Genomic DNA, 11,890 nt, shown 5'->3' with positions numbered 1-11,890 from the left:
GAGAAAGAATAAGAGAGAGAGAAAGAGAGAAGGAAAGAGAGAGAGAAAGAAAGAAAGGAGAGAAGGAAAAGGAGGAAGACAAAGAAAAAGACAGAGAGAGAGAGAGAGAGAGAGAGAGAGAGAGAGAAAGGAGAAAAAGAGAGAGAAGGAGAGAGAAGGAAAAGGAGGAAGACAAAGAAAAAGAGGGAGAGAAGGAAAGAGAGAGAAAGGGGGGGAGAGAGAATGAAAGAGAGAGAGAACGAGAGAGAAAGAGAGAGAGAGAGAGAGAGGGAAAAGGAGGGAGGAAGACAAAGAAAAAGAGAGAGACAGAAAGGAGAAAAAGAGAGAGAGAAAGACAGAAGGAGAGAGAAGGAAAAGGAGGAAGGAGGAAGACAAAGAAAAAGAGAGAGAGAGAGAAAGGAGGGAGAGAGAAAGAAGGAAGGAGAGAGAGAAGGAAGAGAAAGAAAGAGAAAGGGAGAGAGAAGGAAAGAGAGAGAAGGAAGGAGGAAGGGAAAAGGGAGGAAAAAGAGGGAGAGGAAGAGAAAGAAAAAGAAAAAGAAAGGGAAGGGAGAGAGAAGGAGAGAAAAATACAAAAAGAGAGAGAGAAGGGAGAAGGAAAGAGAGAGAAAGAAGGAAAGGGAGAGAGAACGAGAGAGAAGGAAAAAGAGAAAGGAGGAAGACAAAGAGAGGAAGAGAATGAAAAAGAGAGAGAGAAGGAAAGAGAGAGAGAGAGAGAGAGAGAGAGAGAGAGAGAGAGAGAGAGAGAAAGAAAGAGACAGAAGGAAAAGGAGGAAGGAGGAAGACAAAGAGAAGAGAAAGAAAGAGAGAGAGAACGAAAGAGAGAGAGAAAGAAAGAAAGGGAGAGAGAACGAGACAGAAGGAAAAGGAGAAAGGAGGAAGACAAAGAGAAGAAGAGAAAGAAAAAGAGAGAGAGAGAGAAGAGAGAGAAGGAAGGAGGAAGGGAAAAGGGAGGAAAAAGAGGGAGGAAGAGGAAGAGAAAGAGAAAGGAAAGGGAGAAAGAGAGAGAAAGAAAGGAGGGGGAGAGAGAGAGAGGAAGAGAAAGAAAAAGAAAGAGGAAGAAAGGGAGAAAGAGAGGGAGGGGCAGAAAAAGAAGGGAGCGAGAGAAAGAAAGAAAGGGAGAGAAAGAAAGAAAAAGAAAGGGAGGGAGAGAAAGAAAGAAAGAAAGAGAGAGAGAAAGGGAAAGACAGAAAGAAAGAAAAAGAAAGGGAAAGACAGGAAGGAAGGAAGGAAGGAAGGAAGGAAGGAAGGAAGGAAGGAAGGAAGGAAGGAAGGAAGGAAAGGAAGGGAAGGAAAGAAAAGAAAAGAAAAGAAAGAAGGAAGGAAGGAAGGAAGGAAAGAAAAGAAAAGAAGGAAGGAAGGAACGAGAAAGGGGCAACGGAGGGGGGCTCACCTGCGTGCGACTGCATGTGCTCCAGCAGGTTGTTGTAGAACTGGAACTGGATCCCGCAGGCGCCGCAGGTGTAGGGCTCTGGGGGGAAAGGGGAGAGGTTGCGGGTTCGAGATCCTATGTAGTGGGTTCAAGATCCCGGGTTGCGGGTTCAAGATCCCGGGTTGTGGGTTCAAGATCCCGGGTTGTGGGTTCAAGATCCCGGGTTGCGGGTTCAAGATCCCGGGTTGTGGGTTCAAGATCCCAGGTTGGGGGTTCGAGATCCCGGGTTGTGGGTCTGGGTTGCGGGTTCGAGATCCTATGTTGCGGGTTCAAGATCCCGGGTTTTAGGTTCATGATCCCGGGTTGTGGGTTCAAGGTCCTGGGTTGCGGATCCGGGTTGTGGGTTCAAGATCCCAAGTTATGGGTCTGGGTTGTGGGTTTGAGATCCTGGGTTGCGGGTTCAAGGCCATGGGTTTGGGATCCCGGGTTGTGGGTCTGGGATGTGGGTTTGAGATCCCGGGTTGGGGGTTCGAGATCCCGGGTTGTGGGTCTGGGTTGCGGGTTCGAGATCCTATGTTGGGGGTTCAAGATCCCGGGTTGCGGGTTCAAGATCCTTGGTTTGAGATCCCGGGTTGTGGGTTCAAGATCCCGGGTTGTGGGTTCAAGATCCCAGGTTGGGGGTTCGAGATCCCGGGTTGTGGGTCTGGGTTGCGGGTTCGAGATCCTATGTTGCGGGTTCAAGATCCCGGGTTTTAGGTTCATGATCCCGGGTTGTGGGTTCAAGGTCCTGGATTGCGGATCCTGGTTGTGGGTTCAAGATCCCAAGTTATGGGTCTGGGTTGTGGGTTTGAGATCCTGGGTTGCGGGTTCAAGGTCCTGGGTTTGGGATCCCGGATTGTGGGTCTGGGATGTGGGTTTGAGATCCCGGGTTGCGGGTTCAAGATCCCAGGTTGGGGGTTCGAGATCCCGGGTTGTGGGTCTGGGTTGCGGGTTCGAGATCCTATGTTGGGGGTTCAAGATCCCGGGTTGCGGGTTCAAGATCCTTGGTTTGAGATCCCGGGTTGTGGGTCTGGGTTGTGGGTTCAAGATCCCGGGTTGCGGGTTCAAGATCCCAGGTTGGGGGTTCGAGATCCCGGGTTGTGGGTCTGGGTTGCGGGTTCGAGATCCTATGTTGGGGGTTCAAGATCCCGGGTTGCGGGTTCAAGATCCTTGGTTTGAGATCCCGGGTTGTGGGTTCAAGATCCCGGGTTGCGGGTTCAAGATCCCAGGTTGGGGGTTCAAGATCCCAAGTTATGGGTCTGGGTTGTGGGTTTGAGATCCTGGGTTGCGGGTTCAAGATCCTGGGTTTGGGATCCCGGGTTGTGGGTCTGGGATGTGGGTTTGAGATCCCGGGTTGTGGGTTTGAGATCCCGGGTTGCGGGTTCAAGATCCCGGGTTGCGGGTTCAAGATCCCAGGTTGGGGGTTCGAGATGCCGGGTTGTGGGTCTGGGTTGCGGGTTCGAGATCCCGGGTTGTGGGTTCAAGATCCCGGGTTGGGGGTTCAAGGTCCTGGGTTCGAGAGGCGAGACTCCTGCCTCGGCTCCCATTGGACGGGAGGCGGGGCTTGAGATCCTGGGTTCGAGGTCCCGGGTTTCAAATCCCAGGTTCTGGGTTCGAGATCCCGGCTTGCGACTCGCCCACTCCAGGGATCTCCCAGACAACTTAGGGGGATACAGGGTTGCGGGTGCGAGATCCCAGGTTGCGGGTTCGAGATCCCGGTTTGCGGGTTCAAGGCGGGTTGTGGGTTCGAGTCTCCCGCCCCAGGGATCTCCCAGGCCGCTTGGCGGGGCAACGGCGACCCCTCAAACCGCTTAGGGACCCCGTGGTTGCGGGTTCGAGATCCCGGGTTCCAGATCCCGGATCCACTTACCGCTGGAGTTCTGGGAGCTGGAGTTGGTTTCGTCGTAGTTCTGCAACTTGCTCTCCACCCTCCGGCTGAAGACGCTTTCTGTGGGAAGAGGGATCCGGTTTGGGGGGTCAGGCTGGATCCCCGCCTGGGATCCCTGGGATTCAATGGCTCTTGGGGATCTTTGCTTTGGAAAGGATGTGGAAAAGGATCTGGGAGCAAAGAAGAGGATCTGGGAGGCTTTTGGGAAATAGGGGGAAGAGGATTGCTGGAGATACAGGGAGAGGGATCCTGGGGAAGAGGGATCCTGGGGATTTGGGAAGAGGATCCTGAGGAAGAAGGAACCTGGGGAAGAGGGATCCAGGGGAAGAGGGATTCTGAGGAAGAGGGATCCAGGGGAAGAGGGATTTTGAGGAAGAGGGATCCAGGGGAAGAGGGATTCTGAGGAAGAGGGATCCTAAGGACTTGGGAAGAGGGATCCAGGGGAAGAGGGATCCAGGGGAAGAGGGATCCTGAGGAAGAGGGATCCTGGGGAAGAGGGATCCTGAGGAAGAGGCATCCAGGGGAAGAGGGATCCTGGGGATTTGGGAAGAGGATCCTGAGGAAGAAGGAACCTGGGGAAGAGGGATCCTGGGGATCCAGGAAGAGGAATTTAGAGAAGAGGAATCTGGGTACTTGGGAAGAGGAATCCTGGAGCTTTGGGAAGAGGGATCCTGAGAAAGAGGAATCCTGGGGAAGAGAACTTTGGGATCCCTCTTCCCCAGGATCCCTCTTCCCAACTCCCCAGGATCCTCTGGGGATCCCGCTCGCCCCCTACCTGTGGTGAATTCGGCGCCCGGAACATCTTTTGGGATTTGGGAAGAGGGATCCTGGGGAAGAGGGATCCTGGGAAAGAGGAATCTGGGGAAGAGGAATTCTGGGGGGGGGTGGCCAGAGGAATCCGGTGAAGATGACTTTGGGAAGAGGGATCCTGGGGATCTGGGAAGAGGAATTTGGGAAACAGAAATTCTGGGGAAGAGCCATTTAGGGAAGAGGGATCTGGGGAAGAGGGATCCTACCGATCTAAGAAGAGAGATCCTGGGGAAGAGGGATCCTGGGGATTTGGGGAGAGGAATCTGGGGAAGAGGGATCCTGGGGATTTGGGGAGAGGAATCTGGGGAAGAGGGATCCTACCGATCTGAGAAGAGGAATCCTGGGGAAGAGGACTTTAGGATCCCTCTTCCCTAAATCCCTCTCCCCAACTCCCCAGGATCCCCCCGGGATCCCACTCGCCCCCTACCTGTGGTGGCCTTGCTCCCCGGAGATCCCGAATTCGGCGCCCGGAACATCTTTTGGGATTTGGGAAGAGGGATCCTGGGGAAGAGGGATCCTGGAGATTTGGGAAGAGGGAATTGAGGGAAGAGGGATCCTAGGGATTTAGGAAGAGGAATCTGGGAAATAGAAATTCTGGGGAGAGCCATTTAGGGAAGAGGGATCTGGGGAAGAGGTATTCCTACCGATCTGAGAAGAGAAATCCTGGGGAAGAGGGATCCTGGGGATTTGGGGAGAGGAATCTGGGGAAGAGGGATCTGGGGAAGAGGAATCCAGGGAAGAGGAATCCAGGGAAGAGGGATCCTGGGGAAGAAGGATCCTCCGGGGATCTAGGAAGTGGGATCTGGGGAAGAGGGATCTGGAGAAGAGGAATCCGGGGGATTAGGGAAGAGGAATCCTGAGGATCTAGGAAGAGGAATTTAGGGAAGAGGGATCTGGAGAAGAGGAATCCGGGGAAGAGGGATCCTGGGGAAGAAGGATCCTCCGGGGATCTAGGAAGTGGGATCTGGGGAAGAGGGATCTGGAGAAGAGGAATCCGGGGGATTAGGGAAGAGGAATCCTGAGGATCTAGGAAGAGGAATTTAGGGAAGAGGGATCTGGAGAAGAGGAATCCAGGGAAGAGGGATCCTGGGGAAGAAGGATCCTCCGGGGATCCCGCTCGCCCCCTACCTGTGGTGGCCTTTCTCCCCGGAGATCCCAAATTTGGCAACCGGAACATCTTTTGGGATTTGGGAAGAGGAATCCGGGGAAGAAGGATTCTGGGAAATAGGAAATCTGTGGATTCAGGAAGAGGAATCAGGGGAAGAGGGATCTGGGGAAGAGGGATCCTACCGATCTGAGAAGAGAAATCCTGGGGAAGAGGGATCCTGTGGATTTGGGGAGAGGAATCCTGGGGAAGAGGACTTTGGGAAATAGGAATTCTGTGGATTCAGGAAGAGGAATCTGGGGAAGAGGGATCCTGGGGATTTGGGAAAAGGAATTTAGTCAACAAGAATCTGGGGAAGAGGAATTTGGGAAGTGGGATCCTGGGGAAGAGGGATCCTGGGGATTTGGGAAGAGGAATCTGGGAAGAGGAATTACGGAAAGGGAATCTGGGAAATAGAAATTCTGTGGATTCAGGAAGAGGAATCCTGGGGGAGAGGGATCCTGGGGGAGAGGACTTTGGGATCCCTCTTCCTGAAATCCCTCTCCCCAACTCCCGAGGATCCTGTGGGGATCCTGCTCGCCCCCTACCTGTGGTGGCCTTGCTCCCCGGAGATCCCAAATTCGGCACCCGGAACACCTTTTGGGATTTGGGAAGAGGGATCCTGGGGAAGAGGAATCTAGGGAAGAGGGATCCTGGGGGTTTGGGAAGAGGAATCTGGGAAAGAGAAATTCTGGGGAGAGCCATTTAGGGAAGGGGGATCCTACCGATCTAAGAGGAGAAATCCTGGGGAAGAGGGATCCTGGTGATTTGGGGAGAGGAATCTGGGGAAGAGGGATCCTGGGGATTTGGGGAGAGGAATCTGGGGAAGAGGGATCCTACCGATCTGAGAAGAGGAATCCTGGTGGAGAGGACTTTGGGATCCCTCTTCCCGAAATCCCTCTCCCCAACCCCCCAGGATCCCCCAGGGATCCCCCTCGCCCCCTACCTGTGGTGGCCTTGCTCCCCGGAGATCCCGAATTCGGCGCCCGGAACATCTTTTGGGATTTGGGAAGAGGGATCTGGGGAAGAGGAATTTGAGGAAGAGGGATCCTGGGGATTTGGGAAGAGGAATCTGGGAAACAGAAATTCTGGGGAGAGCCATTTAGGGAAGAGGGATCTGGAGAAGAGGAATCCGGGGAAGAGGAATCAGGGGAAGAGGAATCCAGGGAAGAGGAATCCTGGCGATTTGGGAAGAGGAATTTTGGGAAGAGGAATCCAGGGAAGAGGAATCCCGAGGAAGAGGAATCTGGGGAAGAGGACTTTGGGAAGAGGGATCCTGGAGATTTGGGAAGAGGGATCCTGTCCAAGAGGAATCTGGGGAAGAGGAATCCTGGGGATTTAGGAAGAAGAATTCCAGGAAGTCCCTCTTCCTCCATCTCCAGGATCCCTCTTCTCGGAAATCCTCTTCCCCAACCCCCCAGGATCCCCCAGGAATCCCCCTCGCCCCCTACCTGTGGTGGCCTTGCTCCCCGGAGATCCCGAATTCGGCGCCCGGAACATCTGGAGTTGGGAGGCGCCGGACGGCGCCCGGTGCAAGAGGGCGGAGCAACGGATGATGGACGGCGCCGGCGCCTTCTTCCCGGCGTGCGATTTGACGGCCACCAGGAGCGGCGCGCGGGAATATTCTGGAAAACACAACGCCGGATCCGGGTTCGAATCCGGAGTCAAACCCAATTCCTCGAGGTTTTGCCAAAGGTTTGAACCCGGATTCTTGGGGCTTCGTTCTGGGTTTGAACCTGGATTCTTTGGGTTTTGCTCCAGATTTGAACCCGGATTCATGGGGGTTTGGTCTGGGTATGAACCCGGATTCTTGGGGTTTTGCACCAGATTTGAACCCGGATTCATGGGGTTTGGTCTGGGTTCGAACCCAGATTCATGGGGGTTTGGTCTCGGTATGAACCCGGATTCTTGGAGTTTTGCTTCAGATTCAAATCCAGATTTTGGCTTCAGATTTGAAAGCGGATTCCAGGGGTTTTGCCCCAGATTCGAACCAAGATTCCTGGGGCTTTGCCCTGGGTTCGAATCTGGATTTTGGGGGTTTTGCTCCACATTCGAACTCGGATTCTTAGGGTTTTGCACCGGATTTGAACCCGGATTCTTGGGGTCTTGATACAGATTCGAACCCAGATTCTTGGGGGTCTCATTCTGGATTTGAACCCGGAATCTCGGGGTTTTGAACCAGATTTGAACCCGGATTCTTGGGGTTTTGGTCTGGGTTTGAACCCGGATTCTTGGGGTCTCATTCTGGATTGGAACCCAGATTCTTGCCCCAGATTCAAACTCGGATTACTTCCTCCCGGCGTGCGACTTGATGGCCACCAGGAGCGGCGCGCAGGAATATTCTGGAAAAGGGAGCACCGGATCCGGGTTCGAATCTAGATCCTCGGTCCCAAATTCGAACCCAAATCCCTGGGGTCTTGCAGCGGATTTGAACCCAAATCCCTGGGGTTTGGCCTCAGATTCGAAACCGGATTCTGGGGGTTTTGCCCCGGATTTGAAACCGGATTCTTGGGGTTTCGCCCCGGATTTGAAACTGGATTCTTGGGGTTTCGCCCTGGGTTTGAACCTGGATTCTTGGGGTCTTGCACCAGATTCGAACCCAGATTCCAGGGGTTTTGCCCCAGATTCGAATCCAGATTTTTGCCCCAGATTTGAACCTGGATTCTTGGGGTTTTGTCCCGGATTCGAAACCGGATTCTTGGGGTCTTGCACCGGATTCGAACCCGGATTCCAGGGGTTTTGCCCCAGATTCGAATCCAGATTTTTGCCCCAGATTTGAACCCGGATTCTTGGGGTTTTGTCCCGGATTTGAAACTGGATTCTCGGGGTCTTGCACCAGATTCGAACCCGGATTCCAGGGGTTTTGCCCTGGGTTGGAGCACGGATCCCGTGGGTGTGAATTGGGATTCCGTGGGTCCTGCTCCAAATTCGAACCCGGATTCCAGGGGTTTTGCCCCGATTCGAATCCAGATTTTTGCCCCTGATTTGAACCCAGATTCTTGGGGTTTTGTCCCGGATTCGAAACCGGATTCATTGGATCTCAATCTGGATTCGAACCTGGATTCATTTGGGCTCAATCTGGATTGAAACCCGGATTCATTGGGTCTCCATCTGGATTTGAACCCGGATTCCTGGGGTCTCTCCCCAGATTTGAACCCAGATTGAACCGGATTCAAACCCCGATTCTTGGTGTCTCTCCCCAGATTGAACCGGATTCGAACCCTGATTCTTGGTGTCTCTCGCCAGATTTGAACCGGATTCGAACCCGGATTCTTGGTGTCTCTCGCCAGATTTGAACCGGATTCAAACCCCGATTCTTGGTGTCTCTCCCCAGTTTTGAACCCAGATTGAACCGGATTCGAACCCGGATTCTTGGTGTCTCTCCCCAGATTGAACCGGATTCGAACCCCGATTCTTGGTGTCTCTCGCCAGATTTGAACCGGATTCGAACCCGGATTCTTGGTGTCTCTCCCCAGATTTGAACCCAGATTGAACCGGATTCAAACCCCGATTCTTGGCGTCTCTCCCCAGATTTGAACCCCGATTGAACCGGATTCGAACCCGGATTCCTGGGGTCTCTCCCCAGATTTGAACCCAGATTGAACCGGATTCGAACCCGGATTCTTGGTGTCTCTCCCCAGATTGAACCAGATTCGAACCCCGATTCTTGGTGTCTCTCGCCAGATTTGAACCGGATTCGAACCCCGATTCTTGGTGTCTCTCCCCAGATTTGAACCCAGATTGAACCGGATTCGAACCCGGATTCCTGGTGTCTCTCCCCAGATTTGAACCCCGATTGAACCGGATTCGAACCCCGATTCTTGGTGTCTCTCCCCAGATTGAACCGGATTCGAACCCCGATTCTTGGTGTCTCTCCCCAGATTTGAACCGGATTCGAACCCCGATTCTTGGCGTCTCTCCCCAGATTGAACCGGATTCGAACCCCGATTCTTGGTGTCTCTTCCCAGATTGAACCGGATTCGAACCCGGATTCCTGGTGTCTCTCCCCAGATTTGAACCCAGATTGAACCGGATTCAAACCCGGATTCTTGGTGTCTCTCCCCAGATTGAACCGGATTCGAACCCCGATTCTTGGCGTCTCTCCCCAGATTTGAACCCAGATTGAACCGGATTCAAACCCCGATTCTTGGTGTCTCTCCCCAGATTTGAACCCAGATTGAACCGGATTCAAACCCCGATTCTGGGTGTCTCTCCCCAGATTTGAACCCAGATTGAACCGGATTCGAACCCGGATTCCTGGGGTCTCTCCCCAGATTTGAACCCAGATTGAACCGGATTCAAACCCGGATTCTTGGGCTCTCTTCTCCGATTCGAACCCCGGTTCTTGGGATCCGCCCCCAGATCCCTGAGGGAAATCCCGCCCACCGGCCCCGGGTGCGAATCCGGATTACTCACTGATTGGCGCGTGAAGAGCGACGTGCTCCTGATAAGGAGTGTAGTATTTGTATTGCTTGCCGCAGAATTCGCATGTGTAGCTGCCGGTTTCTGTGGGGAGAAAAGAGGAGTAAGAAGTCAAACTGGATCAAACTGGGTCTCTTTTCGCCAATTCGAACCCGGATTCTTGGGGTTTGGCACCAGATGCGAACCTGGATTTGTGGGGTCTTGTTCTGGATTGGAACCCGGATTATCAGGGTTTCGTTCTGGATTTGAACCTGGATTCTTGGGGTATCTTTACAGATTCGAACCCGGATTCCCGGGTATTTGCACTCGATTTGAACCCGGATTCTTGGGGTCTTGCACCGGATTTGAACCCGGATTCTTGGGGTTTGGAACCAGATTCGAACCTGGATCTGTGGGGTCTTGTTCTGGATTTGAACCCGGATTATCAGGGTTTCGTTCTGGATTTGAACCTGGATTCTTGGGGTCTCTTTACAGATTTGAACCCGGATTCCCGGGGATTTGCACTCGATTCGAACCCGGATTCTTGGGGTCTTGCACCGGATTTGAACCCGGATTCTTGGGGTTTGGAACCAGATTCGAACCTGGATCTGTGGGGTCTTGTTCTGGATTTGAACACGGATTATCAGGGTTTCGTTCTGGATTTGAACCTGGATTCTTGGGGTATCTTTACAGATTTGAACCCGGATTCCCGGGGATTTGCACTCGATTCGAACCCGGATTCTTGGACCAGATTCGAACCAGGATTCTGGGGTTTTGTACCAGATTTGAACCCGGATTCGTGGGATTTTGGAGCAGATTCAAATCCGGATTGATGGGGTCTTGCACCGGATTTGAACCTGGATTCCTGGGGTCTTAAACCAGATTTGAAACCGGATTCTTGGGGTCTTGTTCTGGACTTGAACCCGGATTTACGGGGTCTCGTTCTGGGCTCAAACCAGGATTCTTGGGGTCTTGCACCGGATTTGAACCCGGATTCGTGGGATTTTGGAGCAGATTCAAATCCGGATTTATGGGGTCTTGCACTAGATTTGAACCTGGATTCCTGGGGTCTTAAACCAGATTTGAACCCGGATTTACGGGGTCTCGTTCTGGGTTCAAACCAGGATTCTTGGGGTCTTGCACCGGATTCGAACCCGGATTCTTGGGGTTTGGCACCAGATTCAAACCTGGATTTGTGGAGTCTTGTTCTGGATTCTTGGGGTCTCGTTCCAGATTTGAACCCGGATTATGAGGGTTTCGTTCTGGATTTGAACCTGGATTCTTGGGGTATCCATACAGAGTCGAACCCGGATTCCCGGGGTTTTGCACTCGATTTGAACCCGGATTCTTGGACCAGATTCGAACCCGGATTCTTGGGGTTTTGGACCAGATTCGAACCCGGATTCTGGGGTTTTGTACCGGATTTGAACCCGGATTCGTGGGATTTTGGAGCAGATTCGAATCCGGATTGATGGGGTCTTGCACTGGATTTGAACCTGGATTCCTGGGGTCTGAAACCAGATTTGAAACCGGATTCTCGGGGTCTGGCACCAGATTCAAACCCAGATTCCCAGTGTTTTGCCTCAGATTTGAACCCGGATTCCAGGGGTTTCGCCCCGGGTTCAAAACCAGATTCAAATCCCAGGGATCCCTGAACCCGAGTCCCTTTCTGGCTTCAAACCGGATCTCTTTTCTCCGATCCGAACCCGGATTCATGGGGTTTTGCACCGAATCTGAACCCGGAATCTCGGGGTTTTGCTCTGGATTCAAACCTGGACCCCCAAAGGAGATCCATCCAGACCTCCCAGGGATCCCTCCGAACCAGAGTCCCTTCCCAAACTGGATCAAACTGGGATGAACTGGGTCTTTTGCCAGATCTGAATCCGGATTCTCGGGATTTGAACCCGGATTTGTGGGGATCCTGTCTCAAATTCGAACCCAGATTCCCGGGATCTCGTTCTGGATTCACACTCGGATTTTGTGGGGATCCTGTCTCAAATTCGAACCCAGATTCCCAGGATCTCGTTCTGGATTCACACCCGGATTTGTGGGGATCCTGTCTCCAATTCGAACCCAGATTCCCGGGATCTCGTTCTGGATTCACACTCGGATTTGTGGGGATCCTGCCTCAAATTCGAACCCAGATTCCCGGGATCTCGTTCTGGATTCACACCCGGATTTGTGGGGATGCTGTCTCAAATTCGAACCCAGATTCCCGGGATCTCGTTCTGGATTCACA

General features: G+C 53.0%; 1 protein-coding gene across 1 annotated transcript in view; it reads right to left on the bottom strand.

Annotated features, from left to right (window-relative positions):
* Window positions 1-11,890, bottom strand: part of LOC308578680 (zinc finger protein 618-like) — a 32,862-nt gene that overhangs the window by 4,370 nt on the left and 16,602 nt on the right. The window contains exons 7-10 of the mRNA XM_081179153.1: window positions 9,667-9,756; window positions 6,702-6,875; window positions 3,279-3,356; window positions 1,326-1,468 (exon numbers count right to left, since the gene is read on the bottom strand). Of these exons, the coding sequence (XP_081035279.1) occupies window positions 1,326-1,468; window positions 3,279-3,356; window positions 6,702-6,875; window positions 9,667-9,756 (485 nt within the window). The remainder of the gene's footprint in view (window positions 1-1,325; window positions 1,469-3,278; window positions 3,357-6,701; window positions 6,876-9,666; window positions 9,757-11,890) is intronic.

The sequence above is a fragment of the Podarcis bocagei genome (assembly GCF_964188305.1).
Source record: "Podarcis bocagei genome assembly, chromosome: Z".
In the NCBI taxonomy this organism is placed as follows: Eukaryota; Metazoa; Chordata; class Lepidosauria; order Squamata; family Lacertidae; genus Podarcis; species Podarcis bocagei.
The sequence above is the reverse complement of the archived record's forward strand: the minus strand, read 5'-3'. Positions and strand labels throughout refer to the sequence as shown.